At 37.1% G+C, this 14,292-nt stretch overlaps 1 protein-coding gene across 1 annotated transcript; it reads left to right on the forward strand.

Moving 5' to 3' along the window:
- The first annotated feature begins 12,463 nt into the window (after positions 1-12,463).
- LOC129267670 (uncharacterized) lies at positions 12,464-13,327 on the forward strand. The gene has a single exon (XM_054905311.2). The coding sequence runs from the start codon at positions 12,464-12,466 to the stop codon at positions 13,325-13,327; it is 864 nt and encodes a 287-aa protein (XP_054761286.2).
- The last annotated feature ends 965 nt before the right edge of the window (positions 13,328-14,292 follow it).

Below are 14,292 nucleotides of genomic sequence, written 5' to 3' on the forward strand. Positions count from 1 at the left end.
CACGTGCCCCAAGTGCCACTTTCAGGGGGGCGCAAGAAAGAAAAGGGCACAGGGAAAACGGCTCAGATAATGAAAAGGGACAGATAAAAACATTAGTAAAATGAATATTCATCTGCCTAAATGTCTTGTAGTTTGAGATTGGATTTGCATCCTTTCAATTCAGTTCTGCATGCACATCTGCTACTTTGCCTACTTGCAGAACTCGAATTGCAAGAAAAACGATTTTATCAACTGTATGCTGCTGCAAACTTTCATGATTCGTTCTCAAAAGGGCGCTCGCGATTTTATTGCGTGATTATTGAATCTTGAGTAAAATTAAAAGACTTATTGGTTGGTGGAAGCACAGAGATCTTACGATGTATGGTAAAATAAAACTTTTGAAAATGTATGCATTTTCAAAATTTAATTATGTTTCTTCCCTGATGACAGTCCCAAAAGACGTTTTTAAGGAAATCGAAAAATTATCTTTAAATTTTATTTGGGGAGGAAGAGATAGAATAAAACGCAAGGTTCTATATCAAGACTATTCTGCTGGAGGACTGAGAGCTCCAAATTTTGAGGTCTTTGTTAAGACCCAACGATTAATGTGGATTAAAGGTTTGTTAGACGGAGGGAAAAGTTTGGGTTGGAAAGCAACCTTAGAATATTTTTTTAGCTCTTTAGGTGGTCGAATCATATTTCTGTGTGATTATGATCAAGTAAAATGAATTTGAAAGGTATACCATTATTTTGCATAGATATGCTGAAGGCATGGCACGAATTGGATAAGTGTAGAGATTTTGGAGGGAAAGTAATCCCATTATTTTTAATAACAAGCGTATATGCCTCAATAATAAGACCTTTTTTATATTGAATTATTTCAAAAAGGTATAGTTAAGGTCTCGGATATAACAGTTGGAGGTCAATTAAGACCAGTTTCATACTGGTATAATCTGAAATTTTCATCTGAAAACTTGCTCAGAATTCGAAAGATATTTTCAGTAATAACAGAAGAGTGGATACAAGGTAATTTTATGGAAATGGATACAGACAACTTTGAAATTCAATTGATGATATGTGGGCATGTTCAGAAACTATGTGATATAAAATCTAGACGAATATATGACCACTTCATTGCAAATTTTCAAATTGATTATGTATTTCATGTTACAGATGGGCAATCCGAATATGATCTGGGAATGGGGGAACTGAAAGAAGTATTTCTGAGACTGAAATGTGCAATGCTATGCAATAAACACAGATAATTTCAATACGAACAATTACAAGGGGTTGTGTACACGAAAAGGGAACTTTTTAAATTTGGTTTTGAGACAGATAATAAGGAACACAAATTGAGTCTTACCAACATTTATTTTTTCATTGTCCTGAAGTTAAGCGATTATGGGAAGAGATGAGTAAAATATTTCAACTGAATGAACTTGGCAGTGACAGTTGGAAAACAATTTTCATGAGGGTATCTGGAAATACTACAAGAGTAACTTTAATAAACAGTATTATATTCTTAATTAAGTATATTATTTTTAGTTCAAGAAAACAGGGAATATTGCCAACCGTACAGAAAGTGACACATTTGGTTAAAGAGTATAGAGATACGGAATATCAAATAGCGTTTAAAAAGGGGAAACTGGGGTACACTTAAGGAAATGGGAACAAATCAATGCATACCTTTCTTAATACTATGGATGTATTGGTTGCTTCATTTTGTTTCTGTTTTGTTTTGTTTATTTGTTTCAAATACAGATAGTTATACCAGAGCAGGATGCATCGTGTATGGAAGTGAGCTTGTGTGAGTGCATGGGGAGAGAGATGAGGGGGTATGGGGTTAAGGTGAGTGTATATGGACGTTTTAGGATAATAAACTTCCTCTAATTAACCTTTAAAATTATCTTTTATCCTTTTTTTATTCTTGTACAATTAAAATGTGCAAAAGAGAATATTTTTATTCTATTCAGGGAAAAAGTCATCTTTTACAAAGTGTTTTTTTTTTTCTTTTCGATCGATATTGTTTTTTCCCCTCTGCTTTCACATTGTTATAGAAGAGAAATTTGGCAGTTTAACTTCATTTGTAATCATTCTAAAAATATTTGTAATCTCATTGATATTGATATATGTATTTGTTTGATTGTTTATTTATTGTATACATGCACAGAATCTTTATTTATATGAATTGTGATTGTAAACTTATTGATTTGAAAGAGAAAGAAAATAAAATATTATTCAAAAAAAAAAAAATTGACGACTATCAACAATCAACTAATTGTGTGGAACTTACACCGCCATACTGGAGAACTTCATATCTAATGAAGACGAACAAGATTTTGATTTAATACGTTGACCTGATTGTTTGACATAAACAAATAATACATACATTTTGCGTGCTTTATTCCAACTCAATAATTATTGATTCATCTGTAAGAAAAAAAAACCCGACTAGAACAAATTAAGATAACTCTTGGAAAATGCCAAAGATCCACACAAAAAACAACAATGCGTCCACTAGCGCAAAGTTGGCCAAGTACATTGTTATAAAACTTGTTAATGCATTCAACGTAAAAATGCAACAAATACTTTCATAGAGTGTTCATTGATGTGCTATTTTAGTCACCTGGCCTATACAATTTCTGCATCCTGGTATGTAAGGCATGCTTACGCAATATCTTGCTTTGAAATCTGCCTATCATAATGTAATAAATGAAAAGTCATTTTGACCAAAGTTGCCCATGAGGTCTATTCGTCTAACAAGCCTATGAGGTAAAATCAATTTCACATATGCTTTCTTCTGACGTTGTCATAATACGGTTATGATAAGAGATAAAGAGGCTAAAATGACATGAAAAAATTGCAGAAGTCGTTATTTTTAATTTTTATATTAGAACACTTACATGGATTTAGGGCCTTATGTATAACTTCTTATATACAGATCATAACTATCACGATGACAGACAAGCGTATACTGAGCATGGTGGCTCAGTGGTAGAGCGTCCGCCTCATGAACGGAAGGTCGTGGGTTCGATCCCCGGCCGAGTCATACCAAAGGCTTATAAAAATGTGTCCTTCTGCCTTCTTGCTTGGCGCTCAACATTTAGACTGGAGAAGGGTAAGTCATGAGTTCTAGACTAAAAGAAAATATTCAAAAAAATAAGAGATAAGAGCAAGAACAAATTCAACAGATACAGAATCACAACCTAGCAAGATTTGGTTTCAAATAAAGCTTTTGCTCTGATAAGAAAGTTGAACACTTTTAGAAAAAAAAATGATTCAGAAACATGAACATGGAACACAAAAATGTTGTGACGTTTCAAATCACACCGCAGAAGTGCATTACAAATGCTATTAAAAGAATGCTTTAGCAATTATTAGCAATATGCAACCTAATTTGTTTTTAATCAGTGCTTAAAAAACAGAATGCTGCGAAAGATTGCACACACTTAACGGCTAATTAATCAAATTAGAAATTTTAGATGATGGAAAAAAAAACATATACATGTAGCACGAGAGGCATATTGAACAGATTTGGTTACTGTGGGCATACATGTATATGTGATACGACTGAAGATGGCAATAATGATAGAAACATTATTTTCCCTCATCTACTGACAGTCACGTAACATGGGGAAAATGATTAGTCTATCTAGCCTTAAAGACAAAAATTAAAATTAAAGTGGGGGAAAAAGCCCCACTCAAAGTGGACACTTTATATATCGAGGCATGCACTACTCTACTTTGAATATGGTGATCTACGGTGCTATATAACCCCAGAAAGGGGGGTCAAATACAGGTGCGTATACCTTGCTCAGGTGTCTGCTGTGGTGGCGATTCTTCGTCTGTCGTCCTATCGTTGGAATCTACGGGATTAAAATAAACATTCTCATTTTTTCCTGTTGTTAGATGCAATCTAAGGGATTAGAATAGACATTCTTATTTTTTGCTGTTGGTTGTCAGTATTGGACTAGTATCGGTGAGTCAGCTGAGATGTTTTGACGTCATATGATATGTGTGTTATATCATCTTCTCTCGATTTTGTAGTCATTTCGTACCCAAAAAATTTGACAAGCAAAAAAAAAGGGTTTTTAAAAATAAGAAGGGGGGGGGGTGAACCCCTGTACCCCCCGCGTACGCTACTCTTATGTATCATGTGATCGTAAATGAATGACCCCCCCCCCCTGTTTTAAGTGATTAGAAGTGCAGATAAAAAGAAATTGGGCGCATGTTTCCATCTGCATGTATGTGCCGTCTGGCCCGTTCATTTACAAATCCATAAGTGCAGAAACCCAGAAATTGAACCCTTCACGGATTCTTCAACATCGCTTGGCATCCACAAGCAGCCGTCCGCTACGTGATTGGTTCACTGTTAGCGGAAAGCATCAAACATGGTGTGTTTACAGGACTCCCTTCACAATAGTATCAACATTTTAGAGGTAAACAATAGTGCCGACTCCAAGAGTGATGAGCCATAAAAGATACATGGAGCTCGCCTGTTAATACCGGTAGTGGAAAGGATGGAAAGGGGTCAAATTTGCCCCCCATCTTAAACTTTTAAGAATTTCCTTCAGAGCAGTAACAACATTTTAATACAAATCTTGAATAATTTTCTTCACAACAGTACATCAACATTTAAGAGACATCTAGTGCTGACTAACACCAAGAGTGATGAGATACATGGAGCTCACCTCTTTCATGTATACTGGTACTGGAATTAGGATGGAAGGGTGTCAAATTTGCCCCCCCCTTTAAACTTTTAAGAATTTCCTTCAGAACAGTAACAACATTTTAGAGGTAAACAATTAATAGTGCTAAATGACTCCAAGAGTGATGAGCCCAAGATACATGGAGCTCGCCTGTTTATCTCGGTAGTTGGAAGGATAGAAGGGGGTCAAATTTGCCCCCTTTATGAAAACTTTCAAAGTTTCTGTCAATTACCCCCTCTATGTAGGGTATATCTATGGAAGAATTTCAAAGGTCATTTATTGAACAATTTAATGAAAAAGACTTGGTCTACTACTTATTCTATACATCAACCTCATTTGATGGCAAATTATCAAACACCTTTGTCTTGTACATGTTGTATATATAGTTTGTTTATAATTAGTATTGAAACTAAGTTTAGGGGCTTGCCTTCTCTACAAGCTTTTGCTTTTCTTGGCAAGTCCCTCCGTTCATTTCTTGTTTCTTTTCATTGATAATATTACTGCAACAAATTGTAGTTTTGTTTAATTGATATTCAACATTTGTTACGAAATTTCATTGATTTGTCTGTATTATCGATTATATTGAATATGTATTGTTACTTTGATTATATTTTGAAAAAATTGTGGAACGGAAATAAAATCTAAATCTAAATCTAAATCTAAATCTACTCGATTGAGCAGCGCCTCTGGGAGAATGATAAAATGTTAATGTGTCATTGAATTTTTCATCGCTGACAGAATGACAAATCTATGAATTTATGTTGGCATGGCTCGTCATAACAAAACAAAACATTTCTTTTGTTTGCCAGCAGAAATGTTGTTCCCTGTGTGGTTAAACCGTTACTGGAATATCATGATAGTGATTGTGTTGAGATATAGTTGTAGTGGAGATTTGCATATGTTTATTTTGTTGCCGTACTAGGTAATTGCTCCAGTGGTTTATATTTTGAGAGATTCAAAGCTAGTCATTTTCATTTTTCATTCTTTGTACTGTTGTTTTTTAAAAGTGCATTACACCCTGGAAAGCAAAGAGACCAAATAGAAAATGTAAGATAGATAGTGATGAAAATGATGAGAATGATGATGATATTGATGATGATGGTGATGATAATGATCAATGATGATGATAATGATGATGATGATATTGATGATGATGGTGATGATAATGATGATAATGATCTATGATGAAGATGATGATGATGATGATGATGATAATGATGATGGTGATGAAGATGTTGATGACAACAATAATAATAATAATAACAATGACAATAACAATAATAATAATAATAATAAATAAAATAATAATAATAATAGAATAATAATAATAATCAATAATAATGATGATAATCATAATTGAATAAGTACGGTATAACATATTTTGGGAATTTGTGATTATTTGAAGAAGAGAGGTTTGGACAACAAAACTGATCTAAAACTATTATACAAACTGATATCATTATACAGTGCGTATCAAAAAAAGTTTACACTTCGAAAAAATCCTGTAAATTTATACATTTGTAATATCCTGAACATTTTTCCACATTTTAACATTGGTACAGTTCCATGTAAGCAAATGACGATATAACTGTCGAAAAATATTTCCGCTTGAGTGAGCACCACTTACCTTTGAAAAATTAGTGAAAAATTATTTGCGCAGAACTTTGAAATAGTTATGCGAATGAAAGTAGACCTTAATCATGAAGAATACGTTGAATTTAGAAAATAAAATTGATTTGAAGATATCTTTTACCTTTTTTAAACTTGTTTCCTTGCCCAAAACACTTCGAAAAGTGCATTGCGCCCCACCCCACTCCCCCACACACCGATGCCATCGTGATGATATTTGCTTTACACTGAGCTGTGATTTACATGAAATGGCTTAGGCTTGACTTTCCTTTTGTTAATCATTGCCAAGCTTGGGAAAAGTGTGGAGGAACAAGTATCAATGAAAAATGAAATGTAAACCCACTTTAAATGATAAAAAACTTAGTGAAAAAAATGCTGGAGATGTCTGATATAAACTTTTGTTCAGATTCAGTTACGTCCTCAAATCCAGCTGGCACAAAAAGTGTAAAGATTTAGCTTACTAAGTGTTGAAATTTCAATTTGGGTGGCAAAATTGTAACAAAATGGTTGAATGTATCCGTTTTATTTAAATTGACCAAAAGTGCAAGGAAAATGTATGAGAAATGTTTCGCAGGGTAAGTTTGATTTTGCCCTTTCCCCGTGACACAGCGTGAAAACGAGCATTAATTTCTGCGCAAACAGATTTCTGCGAGCTTACCAAAATTGGCAGTGCTCACTCAAGTGTAAACATTCTGTCAAAACTTTTACTTTCATTGGATAGATGAGACCCAAACCCAAGATTATATGTGAAAAAATTACCCACATGTTGTATATTTTCTAATTCCCAGGGCTTTTTCAAAGTGTAAACTTTTTTTGATACGCACTGTATATATATCAATCCGTTAACTTTCATTCGTTCTGTAAACTACATAGAAATTCCCTTTTTACCCTTTATTAAAGGAATAATATCTCTTGCATGACATAGAAACAATCGCTGTATACATTGTCTCCATATAAATATAATTTTGATCGATAGTAATCATTATCAATCAATAAATTGACTCATTTCGCATCAACTTCCTGACTACCTGACAACAGCCAGAGTATTCCGGTAAAATTAACAGGAGAAACTCTTCCTTGAAAAGTTCTTACTTTTAAAGACAAACATTTATAATTTTACCTTTTTTTTAAATCTAATTTTAAAAAGTTCTTACTTCTGAAGAAAATCGTTTATAATTTTACTTCTTTTTAATTCTTGGAGAGTATATGAAGTAAAACTGTAATTTTGGTACAAAGAACGTTTATTTTTGTTGTTTCCTGGAAGGAATATACTGATTTAAAGACTTAAACAAATTGGATCATATTCTTAAGTTGGGTTTGATTTAAACTCTGTTTTAAAGTTGTGGTTGGACTATGGATAGCCAATAGTGGCATATTTCTCTAACAGTAGAATGTCAACGTATCAGCCCTTTTTTCTATCAAAACATTTTTAACTGTTTTGGAAGGATAAAAAAAGATAGCTTTCTTAATTCGTGAGTTAGAAAAGAGCACAGTAAACATAAGAAACATACTTTCTAATGTAATTATAAGGAAATTTAGACTTGTTGGCTTTCCATAATTTTAGCACAGATTTAGAGTATGGTCTAAGTTAAACCTGACTTCAGAATACGGGCCATTGTGTCAATATTAATGATTAAACCATAGTGATAGTGGGTTATCATTTACGGTAAGATCAAAGCGTAGTGATGGCAACAAGTATCGAGAGTAGACCTTTAGTTTATATTCATTACGTATCAGAGAATCATCTATATTTTTCAAACGAGTTTCAAGTTTATTTGAAATGTACGCATGAACGTCAGAAGAGGCGAGGTTTTTGGTTATTACAGACCCGAAAAATTTGTGAATGTCATTGCCAATCGAAGACACTTGCTCTCCCCCAACCATGAACTCCAGTTCGTTGAACTTTCCAGATGTAAGAGAAAGAGAGCGACATTTTGAGGGTTTTAAAGAAAGTCCCATTGATTTAATGTGCTTGTCTATCTGATTTGATAACCTTTGATGTGTTCTTTTATTATTAGATATCACGCAAAAATCACCGTTTTCCACTCAAATCGTAACCATAAGCCGAGTTAACCTTCAAAAATTGAATTATTGGATCGAAACACATGATGAAAATTATTGGGGAGAGTGGGTCCCCCTGAAAAATACCCTTCCGAAACTTAAGCTCGTTTGAAATCCAATATTTAGTCATTACTGTTACGATATCAGTATTGATATCTAAGCACTTCATACACCTCCCACAACATGGATACCATTGCCTGTTGATTGACCTGCCTGGCCTGTATAATAAAACTGTATATACGTTCACTACCAAAGTCTCCACCAGAGTCCTTTGTATTGGATCACGGTGGCAGCGGAAACTAGTGATCGCCGTCGAAATGACAAGGATCAAGGAACCAGCTAATATTGGGAAGTAAACTGCATGTCTTTTTACCGAAATTTGCATGCTTCATAACCTACTAAAACCCAGCTGGCAACCACGGGTACTGAATACCGTACTGTGCATACCCTATGCACTGTCACAGCAAACCAAACCGTGTTGTGTGAAAGAGCGAGATGCCAACGGTGACTGTAAACAATCAAATATAGCCTGAATAAGTTATAACTGTGTTCAATCACTGACACAGAGGTCTGCATCAGGACATCAACATACACTAAAAGTTGATAAAACCTAAATTACTTAATTTTCTAGACTGGAGTGTGAACAATGAATTGACATTTTCCTAATATTAATTGTAAATCTGGAGTGTGAGAAGTGATTGGGAGTGACCAGCATTTTCACTGCACGAAACACCTAATGACATTCACACAGGGCTGTGAGTGCGTTACAGGTATCATCACCAGTCCACCTGTGACTGTAAGGAGCGTTCACACGTGGATATAATCAGACATTAATATCTACACTCATTCGTTTAAATTTATAATACGTACAGCGAACGTACACAATGAGTAGTGGAAAATATCCAGAAATGAACTGGGAGGCAACAGACCTACCCGAACAGCTTTTCAGACAAAGAATGGAGCTGATTCTAGCAGACCAAGACATAACTGATCAGAGAAAAGTGGCTATAAAAATCATGATTGCTGTAGGCAATGAAGGCTTGCGTCGAATCAATGCATCGGGGCTATCAGAGACCGATAAAGAAAAACCGCAAGAGCTATGGAGACTTTTAGAGGCACAGTTAAAGGTCAATATCAATTTTCGCATACACCGCTTAGAGTTAATGCGGTACAGGCAAAATCCAGATGAAACGATCGATGAATTCGTAACCAGGTGTAGGGACAAAGCCAAAAATTGTGATTTCGAGGAAGCTGAGTTAAATGAGCGAATCATGGAGCTAGTGATTGCGTCAACTCCAAGTCTCGAATTCCAAAACTCATTGCTAGATCAACCGAAAGGTTACAAGGTCGAACAAATTTTGGTAGAAGGTCGTAAATACGAGGCAGTCGCTGCGAGCCGACAATGTCTTGAGACACTAGACCCTGAACATAATATCGATTCGTTCAAGCGTAACCAGGAACGAAAAGCGTGTGGTAACTGCGGACGTTTCCACAAACCTCGTCAGTGCCCTGCGTATGACGATGAGTGCCGTGCCTGTGGTACCAAGGGCCATTGGGCCAAATTCTGTCGTAAATCGAAAAAATGATCGTAGTCGTAAACAGAATCGTAGATCAGATGACCGCAGATCCGACACGGTATCTGATGATCGTAAACCAAAACAAAACAAATCACGATCAAAGTCGAAAAGTCGAGAGAGTAAACCGATAAGCGAACTGGACATAACACATGATACGACCATAGATCATGATCATTATCAATCTACAACGTAGCACAATTCGACACCATACACACTAATGGACCACACACCGTTGTAAATCCAGAAGGAACTGTAGCATTTGCTAATATTGACATAATATGCCCACAGAGAGAAGGTCAACATAAGCTTTACCTAAAAGTGGACTCGGGCACAAGTGCTAACACTATCACCGTACGTACCGCCAAAGCAATATACGATCCAAAGTGGGAATCAGTAGTGAAACAAACAACAGTAAAACTTATAGCTTACGGAGAGACACCAATTCCATGTAAGGGTACACTAGAAATAAAGTGTAGATACAAGAGTACAAAATGGTCAACACAGACATTCTATGTAGCAGATGTCAAGGGTCCAGCGATCCTAGGGTTGTTAGGTTGCACTGATCTTGGAATTATCACAATTCACTCAAAGCACAACAAAACACCTACACCCAATCCTAAACCTAAACAAACACCTATAACAAGTGTAAGGGATCTCAAACAAGCATATCCGAATCAGTTTGACGCTATTGGTAGTTTCCGGGGGAAGGCGATGCTTCATGTCAAGGACGACGCTAAACCTACCATAGACGCACCCCGCAAGTGCAGCGTACACTTGAAAGACAAAATCAAGGCGGAACTGGACAATATGGAGCAGCAAGGAGTCATCAGAAAAATCGAGTACCACACCGATTGGTGCAGCTCCATGACCACTGTTGTGAAGAAAGATGGATCCATCAGGATTTGTCTTGACCCCAGCAGGTTAAATGATGCCTTGAAGAGATGCCCGCGCAAGGTACCAACCTTGGAAGAGGTCCAACCTGTCTTCGCAGGAGCCCAGTACTTCTCTAAGTTAGACGCGAAGGCTGGTTACTGGTCGGTTCACCTATTAGAGGAGTACCAGGATCTCACCACATTCCGTACACCATTTGGAAGGTACTGCTTCCAAAGACTACCGTTTGGGTTATGTACTAGTCAGGATATCTTCCAGCAGCATATGGATAGGATCGTCCAAAATGTGCCAGGCTGCATATGCATCGCAGATGACATAGCGATCGTAGGAAGAACGGAGGAGGAACACGATATGAATCTCTACTTACTCATGGAGACAGCAAAGCAAGAAGGCTTAGTTTTCAACAGCTCCAAGTGTACTATCAAGAAGGAAGCCATCAACTTCTTTGGTTCCAAGTACACTAGATCAGGTATCTACCCAGATCCGAGCAAGGTAGAAGCTATCACATCAATGCCATCACCCAAGGACAAGGAATATGTTCAGAGATGCCTAGGACTATTCACATACCTAGCAGCATACATTCCTAACTTCTCAGAGAAGTCAGCGCCACTTCGAGAACTTCTACACAAGGAGGTACCATTCATCTGGGACGATAATCATGAACATTCCTTGAACAGCCTGAAACGTGCAGTATCATCAGGTGCATGTCTACAATTCTATGACCCAAAGAGAAAGACAACACTTGAGGTAGATGCACCGATGAAAGGGCTAGGAGCATGCCTGCTCCAGGAAGGCAAACCAGTTACATTTGCATCCAAAAGTCTTTCCACTGCACAGTCCAACTATTCCAACATAGAAAGAAACCTTAGCCCTAGTGTTTGGTATCAACCGCTTCCATACGTATCTGTTCGGGAAGGAATTCACCGTCATAAAAGATCACAGACCATTGGAGATGATATGGAAGAAACCTCTTAGAAGTGCACCACCCGTCTACAGAGATTGCTTATTAAAGTCCAAGGATACCGATGTCAAGTCAAGTATCGACCAGGAAAAGACATGATTCTTTCCGATACCTTGAGCAGACTTCCTAATCCCAAGGAAGCACGCGATGTTCCGTTAGATGTCAGAGTGGAATCCATCTGCTCTGAAGCCGAAGATTCCCACCAGATTGACTTGATATTCTTCGGACAACACAAGAGAACAGAGCTTCAGAGAGAAACGGCTAATGATCCCGTTCTCAGATCACTATGGCAAATAGTCACTCAGGGATGGCCTGAGACCATCCAAGAATTGCGGACATCCCTTCGTCAATTTTGGTCTTACAGAGATGAATTCGGAGAATCACACGGAGTACTCTTCAAGGGAAGTCAAGTTATCATACGGAAGGCACTAAGGAATGACATCTTTAGACAGCTTCACCTAGGACACATGGGAATCGAAAGCACGAGGCGACTTGCTCGTGAGACAGTGTTCTGGCCAAACATCAACAAGGACATTGATCAGTTGATAAAGCAGTGTGAAACATGCCAGAAACACCAAACAAGATAGCAGAAAGAGCCACTGCATCCCCATGATGTGCCACCAGCACCATGGACCAGACTGGGAAACGACTTGTTCATGCTCAATAGACAAGAGTATCTACTCGTCACTGATTACTATTCCAAGTATCCGATCATTGCTAAGCTAACCGATACATCCAGTGCAGCTATAGCAAGAGAGATGACGGGAATCTTCAGTCTATTTGGTCCACCAGAAGATATTGTGTCCGACAACAGTCCACAATTTGTCGGGAAACCATTCCAAGACATGTGCAAGAAGTGGAATATCAAGCACATCACTTCTTCACCGCACTATCCAAGATCCAACGGATTAGCTGAGAGAATGGTTCGTACAATCAGGAATCTGTTGACGAAGTGTTCTCAAACTGGCCAAGACAGTCAACTAGCCATGATGCACCTGAGAGCAACACCAGTTGAGAACAACTTGAGATCACCAGCAGAGATGTTGTTTGGAAGACCCATCAGAAGTCACTATCTTTCGAGAGATTCTGCTGCCACCGAGTTTCTCTTGAATAGGCAAGACAAAATGAAGGAAGTGCATGATCGACATGCAAGTTCTGATCTGCCACCACTGCATGTAGGACAACCAGTGAGGGTTCTGCATCCAAGAGACAACACTTGGATACCAGCAAAGGTATCCAAGGTCTGTGAAGAACCTCGATCCTACGAAGTTTCAACGCCGAACGGAGGAATCTTGAGGAGAAATAGATCTCACTTGAGGGAAATTCCATCCACCAACCCAACTCCGAAGCGTGTGAGGTTCGACGAAAACCACACCACAGAAACTCAACCAGAGGAAGACAACGTCCAACGAACACCAATGTCCAACTCTAACGCTAATCAATCTCAACAGACATACTCACAAACTACGAGATCTGGATGCTCTATTCGCAAAGCAGAGAGATTCATGTTTGAAGATTGAACATTATGAACACTCTAAACTCTCAAACAAAGAAGAGAAGGAGAAGAAAGAAGAACAACACTGAAGACATAAGTGTAGTTTAAAAGTTTATTATATGCATGTATAATCATTGTATATTATTTTTGGTATGTCAAGATAGTGTTTACGAAATTATCAAAAAGACACTCTCTAGCCAAAACTTATTGTTTCGAAAAATTGAATTCAGGATCAATCCGGTTATCCAAATTATCTTCAGTTTTGCACAAGATTGAAGTTATGTAAAATTGAAGATACATACAGTTTATCACAAATTGATATTATCCTCACAAACCAAACAATTTCTATATAATTATCTGATATATCATAACTAAGCCAAATTACCAAAATTTGCAGACTAGCAAAAGTATTGTTTGAAAATAATATCATTGAAATTTGAAATTCTCAATCTTATCAGAAGAAGGGGGATGTTACGATATCAGAATTGATATCTAAGCACTTCATACAACTCCCGCAACATGGATACCATGCCTGTTGATTGACCTGCCTGGCCTGTATAATAAAACTGTATAATTATACGTTCACTACCAAAGTCTCCACCAGAGTCCTTTGTATTGGATCAATTACTCTTCCAGAAAGTGAGCTGTACACATTTTTCATGTATAACTGAACAGAATTAGGAAATTTAAGTCTTTGTAACATGTAATGAATAAGATCGTGACTAACCGATCCAAAAGCATCGGCCAGATCGAACCATGTCACATGTACTGTCCTAGATTTACTTTTCGCATGGGATAGTACTTTATGCATCACTAAATTATGTTCAGTACACCAATTTATACCTTTCAGAAAAGCCTTTTGTAAGTTACAATCAATTAGATTATTGTCTATCATGAAATTTTCAAATCTTTCGGCTAATATCTGGTGATAGATTTTTCCTACAACATTTGACAGTGAAATCATCCGAAAGTTGCCTGGCTGAGAAGTAT

The sequence above is a fragment of the Lytechinus pictus genome, chromosome 9 (genome assembly GCF_037042905.1).
Source record: "Lytechinus pictus isolate F3 Inbred chromosome 9, Lp3.0, whole genome shotgun sequence".
NCBI classification, from domain to species: Eukaryota; Metazoa; Echinodermata; class Echinoidea; order Temnopleuroida; family Toxopneustidae; genus Lytechinus; species Lytechinus pictus.